We start from the raw sequence: 17,633 nt of genomic DNA, 5'->3' as shown, positions 1-17,633 counted from the left end.
CCCACCCGGGCGGCACCCATGGCCCATCTGAAGAGTTCAGGACCCATGGATCTGGTGTGTATGGATTTTCTTTGCATCGAACCTGACACCCGGGGCATTGGAAATGTACTGGTGATCACGGATCACTATACTAGATATGCTCAAGCTTTTCCTACCAAAGACCAACGGGCTGTGACTGTGGCTAAAGTACTGTGGGAAAAATACTTCCTTCATTATGGACTGCCAAATCGATTGCATTCTGATCAAGGCCGGGACTTTGAAAGTAACCTCATACGAGAATTGCTTAAGTTACTGAGCATCACTAAGTCACGAACTACCCCGTACTATCCGGAAGGGGACGCTATGCCTGAACATTTTAATCGAACGCTGCTCGACATGCTGGGTACTCTGAAAGGCTCTCAGAAGACTGAATGGAGTAAGCACGTAGAGACTTTAGTGCAGGCTTATAATTGTACTCGCCACGAGTCAACAGGGTATACACCTTACTTCCTAATGTTTGGACGAGAAGCTCGGCTACCAGTGGATGTGCGTCTGCGGATATCTACTGATGGGGTATCCAACAGGACGCATTTTCGGTATATGCAAAGATTACAAGACAGCTTGCATCAGGCCTATAAACTGGCAGAGAAGGCGGCTGCGCAACTGAATGCGAGTAACAAGAGGCGCTATGATCACAAAGTGCGTCATAAGGAAATCCGCCCAGGGGATGCGATCCTCCTTCGCAATTTGGGTGTCCCGGGAAGCACAAACTGGCCGATCGATGGAGAGATGGCGTGTATGAGGTGGAGTCGCAGATGCCTGGCCTCCCGGTATACCACATCAAAGACTCAGACGGCTGGGTAAAGGTATGGCATAGAAATCATCTCCTTCCCATACCTCAAGTAGGCGATAACGAATTGGAAGTGCCCACTGTTTCGCTCGATGGAGAGTCAGATATTACAGAGGGTGGTCCAGAGACTGTAGTAAATACCAACTCTTAGGATCCTATGGAGGGAACCTCTCAAAGGGGCCTTCCGACCGCGGGGGCATCTCCTGAAGGAGCTACGGGTAAAGGGCCCCTTGGTCCAACGACAGATACGCTGACTCCAATAAGCCAGCCATTAGACCCACAGAGCCCATGCTTTGTGTCTCAGAGAGACTGTGTAGAAACATTTAGCCCTTCAAGGGAAGAGAGAAAAACAAATAGGGTGCTCCACCCAGTGACACTCCATCCAATAGGACAATTCTAAGTAGATAAAAACTCCAATGTTGGATCTAAGGAGTGGGTATATATATGGATTGACCTGTGAGTCACTATGACAAATGATAGCATCCAAGTACTCAACTATTGCAGTCAAAAATAATGTCTCTTACCCACTCCTGTATACTCCAAGGAACGTAGTAGTGGCGTGCCAGCCATGAAGATGAATCCAATAACAGCAACAAACAACAGCAAATAGCGCACAGCCAGAGAGCCAGGTGGAATAAAAGTTAAATGTCCTTTATTTCAGTGCATTTAACTTTTATTCCACCTCGCTCCCTGGCTGTGCGCTATTTGCTGTTGTTTGTTGCTTTAAGGGGAGAGACTGAAGTGCCAAGCGAGATTTGTTACTCTCCAGAGGGAGTAACGGAAGAGCACCTGCACAGAAGCCAATGAGCTGGTCAACCTCCCATGAGGATGGCGTATGATCAATTCGGGGCACCCCATTATGAGGCTCAGCAGTGGGCTCGTCATAGAGTGAGATCTGTGATTGGAATGTTCAGTGAAATGTATAATCTCATATAGAGTATACAGTGATAAGTTGTGCTCTTCATATATGCATTTTTATTGTGTAAATATGTGTATTGGTTACGTTCCCAAGCGGGGACGTTGGATTCCGCCAGGGGGAGAATGTAGGGGTGTCCTGGTTTCCCTCTCACCTTCGTGCAGGGCCCATGTTGAGGGAGCGTTTGGAGGTTCCGCGGCGGCCCGGTAGCACAGATCTCCGCCATGTTGTGGACATTGCGCAATAAAGATGGGGGGAAGGGGGATAGGGAAGGCTCCCGCATCAGCTAAAGTACATAAACTAATATGAAATAGTCAGAGATTGTATCAGGTGCAAAAGGGGATAAGGGGTAAGCAGGCAAACAAAAAGAAAAGTTCCCCCCTGAATGCACTCGAATCAACCTATATTAGTGTTATTTATAAATTAAAATTAATAATTTTATTAATATCCTATATTTAAAATGATAGTTGTACAGAGGGGAGTGGTAAACAAATCCATGGCCACCCCCAAAATGGCATACCAACACAAATATTAGCTTTATTAACCGTTTTATACACGTCTAAGGAAAAAAGCAAGATTTAAGGAAATACACCTAAACCAATGTGTTTAGGTTGTAATGCAGAATAAACATTTAATAATAAAATGAACCAGAAATAAATCAAATGTGTTTGCAGAAACCAGTATCACAAATGGGCATGTCACAAAGTGAGGGGTGGGGGGGGGGGGGGAAAGAAGGAAAAGGGGAAAAAACATGAAACACAAGGAATATACACAAAAAAAAAAAAACGGAGAACGGAAAGTATGCTAGGGGGGCGACGTTTCGAGGGACTACCTCTTCATCTGGCCCATTCCCCCTGGTCCAAAAGGACCGAGAGGTACTTCCCTAAGCCTCCCTTCCCCTATAACTGGTCAAATCAGACACCCCTGAAAATAGCTAGTAAACATATAGTGTAAGCTAAATACAGCTAAACAGCTAATAGCAGGGCAGCAAGAATCCACTAATGGTACAGTTAAAGCTGAACACAGCTTGCAAGAAAGCAGCTTGCAAATGAGCACCAAGAGTCCACACAGTCAGTGAAAGGTTAATGAGAAAAATAAATGAAGTGGTCAAACCCTCAGTGGCTCTGCTCCTTCAGCTGCTCGTGTGGAGAGCTGCTTAGCTGTTTAGCTGTATTTAGCTTACACTATATGTTTACTAGCTATTTTCAGGGGTGTCTGATTTGACCAGGTATAGGGGAAGGGAGGCTTAGGGAAGTACCTCTCGGTCCTTTTGGACCAGGGGGAATGGGCCAGATGAAGAGGTAGTCCCTCGAAACGTCGCCCCCCTAGCATACTTTCCGTTCTCCGTTTTTTTTTTTTTTTTGTGTATATTCCTTGTGTTTCATGTTTTTTCCCCTTTTCCTTCTTCCCCCCCCCCCCCACCCCTCACTTTGTGACATGCCCATTTGTGATACTGGTTTCTGCAAACACATTTGATTTATTTCTGGTTCATTTTATTATTAAATGTTTATTCTGCATTACAACTGTTTTCATCATTTAGCTATTAGACAGTGAGTGATGGTACTTACGTAGATTTGTTAGTACTATACAGGGGAATAAGGGTCCCCTTTTGTTCCGTGCACCCTGCAATTGCATATATTTAACATCATCAGAGTGCTGTCTATCGTCCCCTTTTACCCAATGTGTTTAGGTGTATTTCCTTAAATCTTGCTTTTTTCCGTAGACGTGTATAAAACAGTTAATAAAGCTAATATTTGTGTTGGTATGCCATTTTGGGGGTGGCCATGGATTTGTTTACCACTCCCCTCTATACAACTATCATTAAATAATATAGGTTGATTCGAGTGCATTCAGGGGGGAACTTTTGTTTTTGTTTGCCGGCATTGCGCAATAGTTAGGCGCGACGGCCCGGAGCAGAGAGAGTTCGCGCATGCGCAGTATGAAGCGCACGAATGGCTGGCCAATCAGTAGGAGGCTCTGGGGTAAACTACAATTCCCAGGAGCCTCAGCAGAGCCACCTGACACCAGGGAACCAATAGGAGTGCAGGATTGCTGGCAGGCAGGAAAGGGAAGCGTGGGGGAGAGACCACGCTAGCCAGAGGGCACCGGAGGAGCAAGGGGAGAGGTAGTGTGTGTGCAGGGGGTCAGTGACCCACCTGCGTAGGCCAGATTTCCCCTCAGGCTCCAGTGTATACCCTGAGTCACCATAAGCTTGTGGTGCTGCAGGGACGCCCTATAGAGAGAGACATCTACTCCCTTACTGTAGTAGCAGATAGGGACAGAGTGTCGAGAAGCTGCGGTGGCGACAGCGGTTTGGGCTCAAGCTGGTGGACATCACCAACTCGTGAGAGACTGCGCTGGATCGGCGGATCCTTTTCGAAGTCTGTGGAGGAGAGGGGGGTGGAGGAGGGGAGTTGGCTGTAAAAACAGGAATGCATTAACGGAGGGGGTGCAAAAACGAAGGGTGTGTGCAAAAACAGAGGGGGTGCAAAAATGGAGGGAGAGGGGAAGGGGAAGAGGTGCAAAAAGAGGAGGAAGCGGGTGTAAAAAAAAAGAATGAGAGGGTGGGGGGAGAGAGAGGTGGAAGAGAGAGAGGGTGGGGGTGCGAGAGAGAGGGGGGAGAGTGAGAGGGGGGATAGAGAGGGGGTGGTGGAGAGAGAGGGGGGGGGGGAGCATGGCTAAAGGCTCGCCTATGGTGCCAAATACCCTTGCACCGGCCCTGACTCTAGCCCAGCTGTGTTGGTACGTTAACTCTGTACACTATCATTTTTACTCCGTAAGCATTTGCAGCTACACAAATATACTGAGACCATATTCCTGCATAAAAGTTACATCAATTGCATAACTTCTCCTCGCCATGTCGTACAATGATGGGCGCTATGAGTGCAGCTTACAATTTATTTATAGAACCTTATACTGCGCTGAGGAAAGATCTAAGAACCTCCATTGTGCAGTTGAACTAAATAATAAAATGACAAACATTATTTAATTCAATTTATGACTTATGTATAGATATATACATGTAGCGGTCATGTAAAATGGCTACAGTCATCTCTCCTGCTGACAGTAAGGCCTGGTAAGTTGTGGGCATGCCAGCAGTAATTATGGAGGTTTGCCCTCACACCCTGGTGAGGTGCCCTATGTATGGATGGGAGTGGTCACAGGCTCTGACTCCATGGTTAGTGATGTCAGAGGTGTGTCAGCTTCCAGTGTGTACATAAGGCACAGCACTGATCAAAAGTTAGTAGTTCTGCCAGAGTTCTGAGAGGAGTAAGAGTTATGTTGTAGTAGCTGAATAGGAAGACTGTGTCCAGGGACCTGGCACAGAGTAAAGACATCCCGGCTGGGATAGGGAATCCCTAATTTGAGGAGAACTACACCTTGTAAAGGGAAGTGCTGTGACAATGAAGGGCTAATACACCCCATTGTGGAGGGCAGCATGGCCCACAGTCCAATAAAGATGCTCTTAATTACAAACCCTCTTGTGTACATGTGTGGAGTGATTGTACAGAGAGGAGCACCACAGAGGAGTTCCTCGCCAGGACCATCCCCAAGTGACCGAAGGGACCCTGATGAGGTGGAGGCGCTGCACTGGACCTAGGTAGGACTCAAGCACACTACCTCAGCTGCCTGTCTGGACGGGTCCTCCCCACACACCATCATGCGGGAGACTCAGGAGTCCTGTTGCCAACAGGTGCACCACCAGACACAATCACACTGTAATGGGGACTGGTTAGACCACAGGGGCCAATATGAGATTGGGTGGGTCAGGCCGGTTCAGAAAAACCGTTACATACACATAGCTATAGATTACATACCAAATATCTTGGTTTCCCCAGAGTTTTTAAAGCTCTGTACAGAAGAACACACAGATCAAGAAAAACGGTGTACACCCCCCAGTTCCCCTCTCCCCCTCCTTCCTGTAAAAACTGTTAAACTCAGCATAGGTATGTTTAAATTAAATATCAATGATTACATTTTGGGGGTAGATCATAGTCTATCTCCACTATGCAAGAGTGCTGGTGCTGTATATACAAAATCAGTAACATAGATACATTACCATAATGTAAAAATGTGTAAGCCCATGGGGGAGGGAGGCTACAGCACGTCTAGTTCCAACCCCTATGTGTTTCCTATAGATATGGATATACAATACATCCAAATACACACGTTCATTTCTGTGAATACAACCAGGTACAGAAAAAGTTATGCGGAGTAAAAAATGTGACAAAACCCTCCACCGTACAGTGTGCAGCAAATAGAAATATAACTTGTGAGAACATTCACGTTTGACTTGTCCGCAACCCTGACTTTCCCCATGATCTCTTAGCATATAGTGCTTCCACTGCTGCCAGGGATTCTGGGTAATGACATGCAAATGAGCACTCAGTTTGTAACTTTTTGTGTCTTGTCCATTTTAACATGAACCCCTATAAGCTCCTGCCTGCCGTGTTACTCTTAGGTCAAGAAAAACTGTGTACACCAACAACAAAAAAACCTGTTTAAATCAACACAAGTATGTTTAAATGAAATATCACTGATTACATTTTTAGGGCAGTTCATACTCAGTGGTTTTCAATATTTTATTGGTTATTAACTCTATAATCCTATGGCGAAATTCTGAGCTGTCCAAACCCTCTCTTAGGGCTGTTATATGCGGCCGTGCGGTCGTGCGTGCACGTGCCGCATGCTTTTCATGTTTATAGAGCAGGGAGCTGTGTATGTGTGTGTATGTGCATGTATATGCGAGTATATGTATGTGCATGGGTTGTGTGAGTGAAAGGAAAACCTAAGCAAGATTTTTTAAAGAAAATAAAAGTTTAATAAATATATATTTTTGTAAATTCCGCAATCATTGACACACACACACACACATTTCAGAGCCGGTAGCGGCGCGAAAAGATGATTTTCTTAATCTTCGCCGCCGTCTCTTGGCTCCCTGCCGTGCGTGCGGCCCTTCTATAGAAAGGCTGACTGACGTCAGCCAACTAAAATTCTGCGCGTGCACGGCGTAGCACCACTATAGAACGTGCCTAATAGTGTGTCTGAGATCAGATGCATTGTAAGGAACCCCATCCCTCTCTAATAGCGCGTCTGAGATCAGATGCATTGTAAGGAACCCCATCCCTCTCTAATAGTGTGTCTGAGATCAGATGCATTGTAAGGAACCCCATCCCTCTCTAATAGCGTGTCTGAGATCAGATGCATTGTAAGGAACCCCATCCCTCTCTAATAGCTCGTCTGAGATCAGATGCATTGTAAGGAACCCCAACCCTCTCTAATAGCGCGTCTGAGATCAGATGCATTGTAAGGAACCCCAACCCTCTCTAATAGTGCGTCTGAGATCAGATGCATTGTAAGGAACCCCATCCCTCTCTAATAGCTCGTCTGAGATCAGATGCATTGTAAGGAACCCCATCCCTCTCTAATAGCTCGTCTGACATCAGATGAATTGTAAGGAACCCCAACCCTCTCTAATAGCGCGTCTGAGATCAGATGCATTGTAAGGAACCCCAACCCTCTCTAATAGCGCGTCTGAGATCAGATGCATTGTATGGAACCCCAACCCTCTCTAATAGCGCGTCTGAGATCAGATGCATTGTAAATTCTTCTGTATTTGGTACCATTTATAAAAGACCTGAAAACTACAGGGAACCCTTTAGAGATGCCCAGGAAAACCAGGCTTCCCAGGAACCCCTTGCAGAAAAGCACATCTTGTGCTGCGCAAGAGGTGCACGGACTAGGCTTCTGTGACTGGAACATCCTGGAGTGGCTGAGTGAGGGGGCGGGGCTTCAATCTGATAGTCCCGCCTACATGCCTGTCTCCGAATGTAGTGTATGTGAGTGCCAGCCCCGCCTATGACCCCCACAATGCCTTCCAAAGTGGGCGTGGCCAGACGCTCTCCCTTTCGAGTGCTACGGCAGCAGCGCGCGCACGGGGATCCTTCCTGACAATGAGTTGCACGCGGAGGCTGCGCCCGTTAACCGACAGCCGCGCTGGCGTCTACTGGCTGGCGCTGGCCGCCGCCATGTTGTGCCCGGGGACGGCAGGAGGCGATGTGGCCGCCACCACCGTCACTATCACCCTCCCGCCGCTGGAAGGCGCCGTGAGCACTAGCAGCAGCGGGATGGCGGCGAGTGCTCTCCCCCCGGAGGTGGACCCGGTGCTGGCCGAGAGGTCGCAGCGCCACCACCTGCTGCTGCTCTTCCAGCGCTATGGTGATAACAACGGGAGCCTCAGCGTGTCCGGCTTCCGCCGCCTGCTGCACAACCTCGGGGTAGAGAGGGTTAAGAGCATCGCTATGGAGGCTCGGACCTCCCACCGGGCCAAGCATCATGAGCACAGTCACCATCAGCATCAGCAGCATCGTCATCATCATCATCATCACCGGCCCCCGGACACCTGCGCGGAGACTGCGGGGAGCGGCAGGGGAGGGCGCTCCGTGACGTCACCGACCGGCCCAGCCAATCAGAGAGCGGCCACTGAGGCGAATCATCATGGGCGGGCGGAATATATCAGTGGAGCTCAGCTGGAGGTGTGTGGTGTGTGGGGGGGGGGTATATGTCAGGTGTGTGTGGGGGGGGGTTGTATACGTGAGGTGCGCGCGCGGGGGGGTTGTATACGTGAGGTGCGCGCGCGGGGGGGGTTGTATACGTGAGGTGCGCGCGCGGGGGGGCTGTATACGTGAGGTGCGCGCGCGGGGGGGGCTGTATACGTGAGGTGCGCACGGGGGCTGTATATGTGAGGTGCGCGCGGGGGGGGTTGTATACGTGAGGTGCGCGCGGGGGGGGGTTGTATACGTGAGGTGCGCGTGGGGGGGTTGTATACGTGAGGTGCGCGGGGGGGGTTGTATACGTGAGGTGCGCGGGGGGGGTTGTATACGTGAGGTGCGCGTGGGGGGTTGTATACGTGAGGTGCGCGGGGGGGTTGTATACGTGAGGTGCGCGGGGGGGTTGTATATGACGTGAGGCGCGCGCGGGGGGGTTGTATACGTGAGGCGCGCGGGGGGGTTGTATACGGGAGGTGCGCGCGGGGGGGGGTTTGTATACGTGAGGCGCGGGGGGGGAGGTTGTATACGTGAGGTGCGCGCGGGGGGGTTGTATACGTGAGGTGCGCGCGGGGGGGTTGTATACGTGAGGTGCGCGCGGGGGGTTGTATACGTGAGGCGCGCGGGGGGTTGTATACGTGAGGCGCGCGGGGGGTTGTATACGTGAGGCGCGCGGGGGGAGGTTGTATACGTGAGGCGCGCGCGGGGGGAGGTTGTATACGTGAGGCGCGCGCGGGGGGGTTGTATACGTGAGGCGCGCGCGGGGGGGTTGTATACGTGAGGCGCGCGGGAGGTTGTATACGTGAGGCGCGCGGGAGGTTGTATACGTGAGGCGCACGGGGGGAGGTTGTATACGTGAGGCGCGCGGGGGGTTGTATACGTGAGGCGCGGGGGGGTTGTACACGTGAGGTGCGCGCGGGGTTTTTTTGTATACGTGAGGTGCGCGGGGGTTTTTTGTATACGTGAGGTGCGCGGGGGGGGGGTTGTATACGTGAGGTGCGCGCGGGGGGGTTGTATACGTGATGTGCGCGGGGGGTGTTGTATACGTGATGTGCGCGGTGGGGGGTTGTATACGTGAGGTGCGCGCGGGGGGGTTGTATATGTGAGGTGCGCGCGGGGGGGTTGTATACGTGAGGTGCGCGCGGGGGGTTGTATACGTGAGGTGCGCGCAAGGGGAGGGTGTGTGTCAGGTGCGCGCATGGGGGGGTATATATGTCAGGTGGGGGGTTGTATATATCAGGTGTGCACATGGGGGGTATACGTGACAGGTGAGTTCCTCCGGGGTGGGGGGGGGGGCTTGATAGGTGTGTGCATGGGGGGGGGGCGTTATGACAGGTGTGCATAATACTGGGGGGTGTAGATGACAGGTGTGTGTACCAGACTTGGTGACTTTAACGTGTACGTCTAGAAAGATAATATAATATAATCTGGAATGTTATGGTTGGTCTCATTTCGAATTATCTTTCAGTGTTTAAATGCGTCAAAACTCCTTGCATACCATGGAATAGACATGCAGGTGCTTCTCGGTGTAACAGAGTTTGGCTACATCTGCCCAGCAATTATCAACCAGATTGACCGGAAATCCTGCCTGATCCATACTTTCGTGGAAAATAAGGCTGAAAGTAACCAAAATGTGTACTCTGTGAAAGTAGGTAAGAAAGTGTTTCACAGCATGGTTCCTAATGATCATCTTCAGGTGTATTCATTTGAGGTATTCTGAGCATTACATAGTTACAGAGGCGTATGTTTCTATATGTGCCTGAATCCTATTTGATGGGTAAAGGACACCTTAAATATAGATCATTGTTCTTAATACGGAGTATCCAAATGTACGTAAACAATCTATATACCAGTGGTAAACATCTGTTAAAATATTTTACTGTTCTTAATCCTTAATAAATGTGGAACTGTCTTTCATAAAGGATTCACAATGTTAGTGATTGTTGTCCTTGATACAATTAAGGCACCCATGAGCTTGTGGCATCAGTCAGACTATGGGTTTAAACTGCAACCCTGGGTGGGGGGTGAAGAAGAAGAGGAGAGAGAGTGCTAACCCGATCTCTGATAAGCCCCAACCTCAACTCCGTTCCAGGTCAGCCCTAGTCTGACACTACACGTGTAATAAATTCTGTTTAAGGTCCATCACAATCTGTTGGCGAGTATGTATGGTACTCTGTTTCATGCTCCCTGGAAGTTCCTCCGGGGGTGCTTCTGCCAGTCGTAGTCAAGCAAGGAACGAAAAATGTCGGAGCGCTGCACTCGTTTTTGTAATGAGGATTGAAGCAAATAGATATAATAAAGGTGTCTTTAATTCTCACAAAGCGAGTAAGGTTAGGTGAAAAAAAATCCTCTGGTGCGTTTTCACGCCGGTCCTGGAGCCTTATCAAAGAGTAAGTGCACAGACACACTGATATCCTTTTTGTAGTAACTTCAAACCGGACGAGCTACCTCTGTGGTCACCTGGATAATTCTCCGTTGGACTGGAAACTGATATTAAAGAGTCGGTGGCAGCCCCCTCTGTGTGGAAGCACAAAGCACTCTAGGACGACAGAAATACAAATAACATCATCAATAAAGCCCAATGTATCACACAATATGTCAACTGTATATCATTTATATTGGTATGTTATATTGTTGTTTTTTTTTTTTTAACAGATATGTCAATTCATTCATGGTGTATGTTAATCAGTTGATATACTGTGTGATACTGTACATTGTGTTTTTTGTTCATGATGTGATTTTAGTGTTTGTATTTCTGTTGCCCTATAGTGCTTAGTGCAGGGATCCCCGACCAAGGGCACACTTGAGATTTCAGGAGAGAGTGGCGGGCACCTACCAATTATCATGCACATAGACACTCGGTACACTTACCCTGTGGGGGAGGCCTCCAATGCCGTGTCCCATGCGGAAGAGACTTTAAACGCTTTGTCACATGCTGCTATCTAGTGGTTTATGTTGGTCTCAGAGAAAAACTCAGCATATCTGAATTGAGAGAGTATATCTCTAAATCAGAGATGTAAACATGGCAAAATCTATGAGACGCGGCTTAAAAATGCCATACCTAGAACATAGCGTCTTACAAAGTCAGTCGTGGGCACCCACAAAAGGCTTGGCTTGCAAAACGTTGGTGACCCCTGTGCTTCCACACAGAGTGGACCGCCACGACTCTCTCTTTAACATTGTGTTTCCTGTCTTTAACAGAGTTATCCTATTGACCATAGAGGCGGCTTGTCCGGTTTGAAACTACTACAAAAAAAGATATCGGTGACTAAACTAACTATGATAAAGTACCCGGACTGGCGTGAAACGTGTCAGGATTTTTTTCACCTTCACTTGTTTGCTTTATGCTGATTAAATATATCTTTTATGCTTCCAGCCCTCATTACAAACTAGTGCAGTCCGCCACCATTTTCTTTAGTTTTTCACTACAAATGTAAGTATTAAAGTTGCAATATTGAAAACATTCTCTGTATTAAATCCCTAGATGATGTGACCTGTAGCACCTTAAGATATTGTGCCTCCATGACTGAAGAAATTATCAAAAAGTATTTTAATATTCACAAAAGCTATAATTTTGCAAGTATCAGATTGTTGTGTCTTGTTTGGGATGGATCTATAACATTCAATTTGTCTGTTTAAATAACTTGCATATGTGCTCAGTGGCGTTGCAAGGCATGCGCGGGTCCTCAGGCAAAAATGTTGTATTGTTTGGCCGTGCATGTGCGCTAGTCTCTTTCCTACCGCGCATGTGCGCTAGTCTCTTTCCTACCGCGCATTCGCGATCGGCACTTGCAGGCTACTCATGCGCATGGGCAATTGCACATGTGCAGTAGCCAAGTGCCGGTCGCACATGCACAGCAACAAAAATATGCATTGTTCATGCTAGATAGCATGGCTGCCCAAGAGCGCGGGCTCCCGGGCTATAGCTATGCCCATGTATGTGCTACATTAAAGTGTTACGCCAGTGTTCCGATCATGATCCCCGCTCCATAGTAGTAAAAAACGCAATTTCCCCATGAAAACGAGCATTTCTATCATGACATACCATGTCATAGGCCCCTTGATTGCCGGCCCACATGACGTTCAGGGTAAGTCTTGGTAACTTCTTACAAACTTAAAACATAAACTCCTCAACCATCACCACCCAACACCTCCTATTTATTCTTATTTTTACAGGATGGGATATGGGTCCTCCGGAGCTGGACTGCATTAATTACTGCTCCGGGGACCGGCCCAAATCCCCCAAAAACAGGTGATGTTACTGGTACCACTGCCTTGTTTCTACAGGGGGTTTAAAGCAATAGAATGGTCTACATTAAAAAAAATTAGATTTACAATTACAGGATTGACGCAGGGGGTCTCTGGAGCTGAATTGTTAATTTCAGCTCCAGGGACCCCTGTTTCCAGAGATACTTACCTCTGTAGGGGGTGCCGATATCTGCAGTCAGAAAAACTAAGTGTAACATAATGGCAGCTTTAAATGTCACACGGGCCAATAGGAAGCTGTGACATCATCACTTTCGGTTTCCTATTGGTCAGTGTGACAGGGATATTTTCATTTCACAGGGATACCGGCACCGCTACTTAAGTATCTCTGGAAGCAGGGAGGTCCCAGGTGCTGAAATTTAACCCTGTTAAGCTCTGAAGACCCCTGCTTCAATCCTTTTTAATCTTGGTAATTTAAACAAATACAATTTAAAACACAATGCAGCATGTTCTGCAGCTTTAAATGGCCCTCCAATTGGAATCCACAATGGATGACGTTGCTGCTTCCTATTGACCTCCGTGACATAGAACACCAGTAACTTCACCGGTATCGTCCTGTGCACCGGGAGCTTCCCAGGACTGAAATGAATGTGGTTCAGGACCAGAGAACCCCATGGATCCCACCGTCAAGAGAAAAACCGAGCAGGGGAGATTCCTGCTTTAATTGTCCCCGATATTGGGTGCCCTTCACCTTTTGCATAGCTGGTTAATGATTGCGTTTATAATAATTTTTAATAATAAAAAAAGAAAACTCATACTTATCGGTTTCATTGTGAGAAACAAGAGTTCACAAACTGTCTTATCAAAAATAGGTTAAGTAAAGGTCAAACACCCCTCCAGACGTCATTTGCCACAGAACAGCATATCAATGACTTCCATTTAACTTCTAAAACACATTGCTATGCTTATTTTGCTTTGATGCAAGAGAGTCTGCCTATTTAAAACCAGATCTTTCTCTGCATATTAGACAATAAACACACAGACACATTTTAAAAGTGGTGTGTTACATCTGTCTCACCTTTTTCATTTCTGTTTTAACAGCTTGGTTTGGTGGTTTTATATCCATCACCGTCATCAGTGTGCTGTCTTTGCTGGGCATTATCCTAGTGCCCCTGATGAACCGTGTGTTCTTCAAGTTCTTATTGAGCTTCCTAGTAGCGCTGGCGGTGGGCACTTTGAGTGGAGATGCTTTTTTACACCTACTTCCACATGTAAGTCATTTTTATTTCCGTTTCAATGTTTTTAAACTACTTTTTTTTTTTCTCATTCTGCTTTATTGGAAACTACGTCCAACTGTTGCAATTCATTTTTTATTAAGTTACACATTTGTTGGGCGTGCAATACAATATAATCTCATTATGAAGATACATTTCAGTTGTACACTATGTATTCAATAGAACAGTAACAACTAAAATTGTTCAATGCAGAATACATTTATTGAAAAAATAACAAATTATTCACAACAAAGTAAAATTTTGTCCCAGCACAACCAAACTATTAAAACATAATATGTCTAATGACCTCCGTTAAGCTTCAATGGCAACAAGAATACAAAAAATCCCTATTAACTTCTGCCAGTGGTAACATACCTTAAGTTTAACTGGATTATTGCCCACACTTACATATAGCCCTTAGCACTAGTCCAGTTAAATTTAAGGTATTATCTCAATTTTTGCTATGGTTAGGAACTACATGTTCATGTAAAAAGTTCATTTTTAAAAATTGTTTATCATCTTTGATAATTGTAATAAAAGACGGCGTGTTTTCTATTAGAGAATTCGGTTTCTGGCCTCTTCCAATATTTCCAAAAATATAGGCTAACCAAGGCATAGCCTAATTATGGTGCTTATGAGTACCTGCAGGAATGCAATCAGTTTTGTTCTGTTTCCTTCAGATATTGTAGCTTTGCAGAGTTCTGTGCTGTACCTGTCCTGTATCTAACATTGTACACTAAAGAAATGCTACTGTTTTCATTTGTCCTCCAAAGAGATCTTATTATTGCAGTGATATCCTTCGGCAATGATTCTTATTTGCAAAAGTTGCAGATAATTGATTGGAACTACTTTTCAGTCACTCACATCTCAAGGAAAAAGTGGTGGTCTAACTGTGTATTTTATACAAAATCTCCTTAAATGTCAACTTTGGACAACGGTTTGAATAAAAAAGTTGACTTGAAGCCCTTCTAAAGGCTATTTTTTTTCATTGCACAAAATATGAAATGTGGGCATTTTAAAAGAAAAGTGCATAATTATAATGAGAAGGAAAAAGGTAACTTTCTTTATTTAGGGTGCAGGAAAAAAAGATGCTACTTATGGGCACTTTCACATTTCTCAAAACAGGTCCACAACCCTGCCTTTCCCCATTATCTCTTGGCATACAATGCTTCCACTTCAGCCATGGATAATGGGTAAATGACAGGCAAATGAGCACTCAGAGTGTGAAGAGGTGCCTTTAAGTGCTATGTTATTTGCTGTATACTGTACGGTGGAGGATTTGTGCCACACATTTTTTTTTTTTTTTTAAACTTACCATAACTTCATCATTTATTTTTTTTGGACTAAAAACACGCCTCCACTTAAGGGGAAATTGCAATACTTTACGGTTCAGGAACAAATTGAAATGATATACAATTGTTTTGTTAGACAGAAAAAGTCAGAAGGAAGAGAAGTCTTACACCGTGCCCGAAACAGTGGTTGATTTAACTTGGGGTGACATTTTATATAGGACTATATAGATGGAACTAGTTGCAGTGATGGGTTAAAACAAGGTGACAAACATTGTCAGCATAAACTTCCCTGATACTTGTCGGTCAATTATTAACCTAGGATTTACCTATTACACATCAATTGGGTCCTATGTGGGACCACAACTGTAAATATATTTGTGAAAGTACGCACACGAAAAAGGAAAGATTGCCTCACTGTGATCACACATCTGCACACAATTAAAAAAAACAAACAAACAAAAAAATGAAACAAAACTGGGATTGCTGGTTTATCTTAATGGTCTCTATTTGTTCTTGTCTTTTTCTAGTCGCATTCTAAACATTACCACAGCCATGGGGGATCACTTATGGAAACAAGCAGCCATTGGGTAGATGCAGAAGATAATTCTGATTTAGATGCAACATGGAAGGGGCTAACGGCTCTTGGAGGCCTTTACTTCATGTTTCTGGTGGAGCATTTGATCACATTAGTCAAGCAATATAAGGACAAGAAACAAAAGGTGAGATCAATTCAATATTTGAATGACACAAGGTGGCCAGGATCTAGTTGCTGACTTTTTTTGCCAGGATCTTAAAGCAGCAATCGCCACCATTCTCTTTATTTGTATGTTTTGCCTTATCTGACCTGGGTGGTCCCTTGGAACTGATCCATGGTCCACCACCATCCCGTGACTCCCTCCCCCTCCCAGTTGCCAGATAAAATACATGGTTAATTTAATTTGTTTTTGTGAACAAATTACAAACGTAGCCGTAGGGTCCTGTCCCAATGACGTTGCTCTAGTTTGACAATGAGCCTGACCCCAGGGCCATTTTGTGTATTCTTGCCAGTTGCTAGTATCTTGGGAAAACGGGTTCCCATAGGTTAGAGGACCACGAATCAGATCTGAGACCTTTTGGTTCTGGTAAAAAAAAAAAAAAAAGTCGAGCGGGTGGACGGCTGCTTTACTGGCATTAGTCCTTAACTGAAGTATCCTGATGAGCTAGTCAGAAAAGGAAAGAAAGAAAGTGAATGTATAAATGAATAGTGGGGCGAGAAAAAAGGGAACAAGCGAGTGGCATATTCTTTTATTGCCACCCTGCCCAGAATAATAAAATTGATCTGGGTATCCATTTGATCGTATCCTTATGTATTTTTCTTCCTTAAATCCACTAATGAGGAGGAACTATTGACATTTCTACATCACGTCTGTACATGGAGATACAGTAAAGTCTCTACGGCAGCATCGTTAACATAGTGGCTATCAGCTGGTAAAAGGGTCAGGTCACCAGCGCCTCTGAGTGCTTCACCCTCACGGGTGTCGGGAAGCGTCTGGTGACTGTCCTGGCTTCAGATATACTTATCGGTCTACTCGCTACCTAATCTGAACACTGCAGAGCTCCAGTAAACCGTTCCCGGTAGAGCCTAGGCAAATAATCTGCATCTGTCTGTTAATATGGCACCTATAGAGTACCCGGGGCACCCTGACTAAACAAGGGGTCGTAACTTCTTATACACTTATCCAGTTATTGTGTGCTTATGGAGCAGAGCACCTAATATGCACTGACATTTCGGTTCAGGTTAGGATAGGTCTGATTACATTACAAATCTTGTGAGCAAGGCAGCACCACCTTAGCATTAAACTTCCGGGTTCTTGTCCACCAACAGGCTCTATCCTTAGCCGAATAAGGTATAGACTTTCCCCTCTTATCTAGACTATTTAGAGGAGTGTGTATCTTGACTCGGCTGCTACCTAGGTGTGCCGGTTTCCTGACCTGCACCTGCCTAGATCAGCCTGATTCATTGGTGGCTTGTGTGTGTGTGTGTGTGTGTGTGTGTCAATCTCCCCTATTTAGTTCATATTTTGTTTATACTAGTACCCCACTAAGACTGCATTCTGTTTACATGGGAGCACCCTCCATACACACTGGTAAAGCTACCTGCGTCTGCAGTTCCATTTGGCAAAGTGATGATCCAATGGTTGGTCGTTGCTAGTGACGCAGTCCAGTGACATCATTAGCCGCCGCTTTGAGGCGCAAGGAGTTCCTTCGGTGTGCATTGAGGACATGTAATGCTTGAAAGATTCAAATTGATGTATGTGCAATACTTACCTGTCCCACCATAGCACATTACTAAATTACTATACTAAGAGAGTTGTGCGCTGTCTTTTTTCTTTCTCTACTAGTCTATGTACATTATCCTCCTACTGAGTAATTTCCCATATTCCAGGCAGTTTGGAGTGTGCATGCAAACAGGTTTTCTACACCCTCTCTCTGTGGATAGTTACACCTCTTTCTCTGTGCTGTTAAGAAGAAAAAGCAATGCACCTTTAAATGTTAAACTTCAACAAACCTAATTTCATTCAGAATCCT

General features: G+C 46.0%; 1 protein-coding gene across 3 annotated transcripts in view; it reads left to right on the top strand.

Annotated features, from left to right (window-relative positions):
* The first annotated feature begins 7,583 nt into the window (after window positions 1-7,583).
* The window catches only part of SLC39A6 (solute carrier family 39 member 6), a 31,282-nt gene continuing 21,232 nt past the window's right edge, over window positions 7,584-17,633 (top strand). The window contains exons 1-4 of one of the 3 annotated variants that reach the window (XM_075585980.1): window positions 7,584-8,281; window positions 9,762-9,945; window positions 13,601-13,770; window positions 15,593-15,784. In XM_075585980.1, the coding sequence (XP_075442095.1) occupies window positions 7,700-8,281; window positions 9,762-9,945; window positions 13,601-13,770; window positions 15,593-15,784 (1,128 nt within the window). In that variant the 5' untranslated portion in view covers window positions 7,584-7,699. The remainder of the gene's footprint in view (window positions 8,282-9,761; window positions 9,946-13,600; window positions 13,771-15,592; window positions 15,785-17,633) is intronic. The other 2 variants (XM_075585979.1, XM_075585978.1) reach the window with 2 other exon arrangements.

This window comes from Ascaphus truei, chromosome 2 (genome assembly GCF_040206685.1).
Source record: "Ascaphus truei isolate aAscTru1 chromosome 2, aAscTru1.hap1, whole genome shotgun sequence".
NCBI lineage: Eukaryota > Metazoa > Chordata > Amphibia > Anura > Ascaphidae > Ascaphus > Ascaphus truei.
This window is presented reverse-complemented; position numbering and strand designations above follow the sequence as displayed.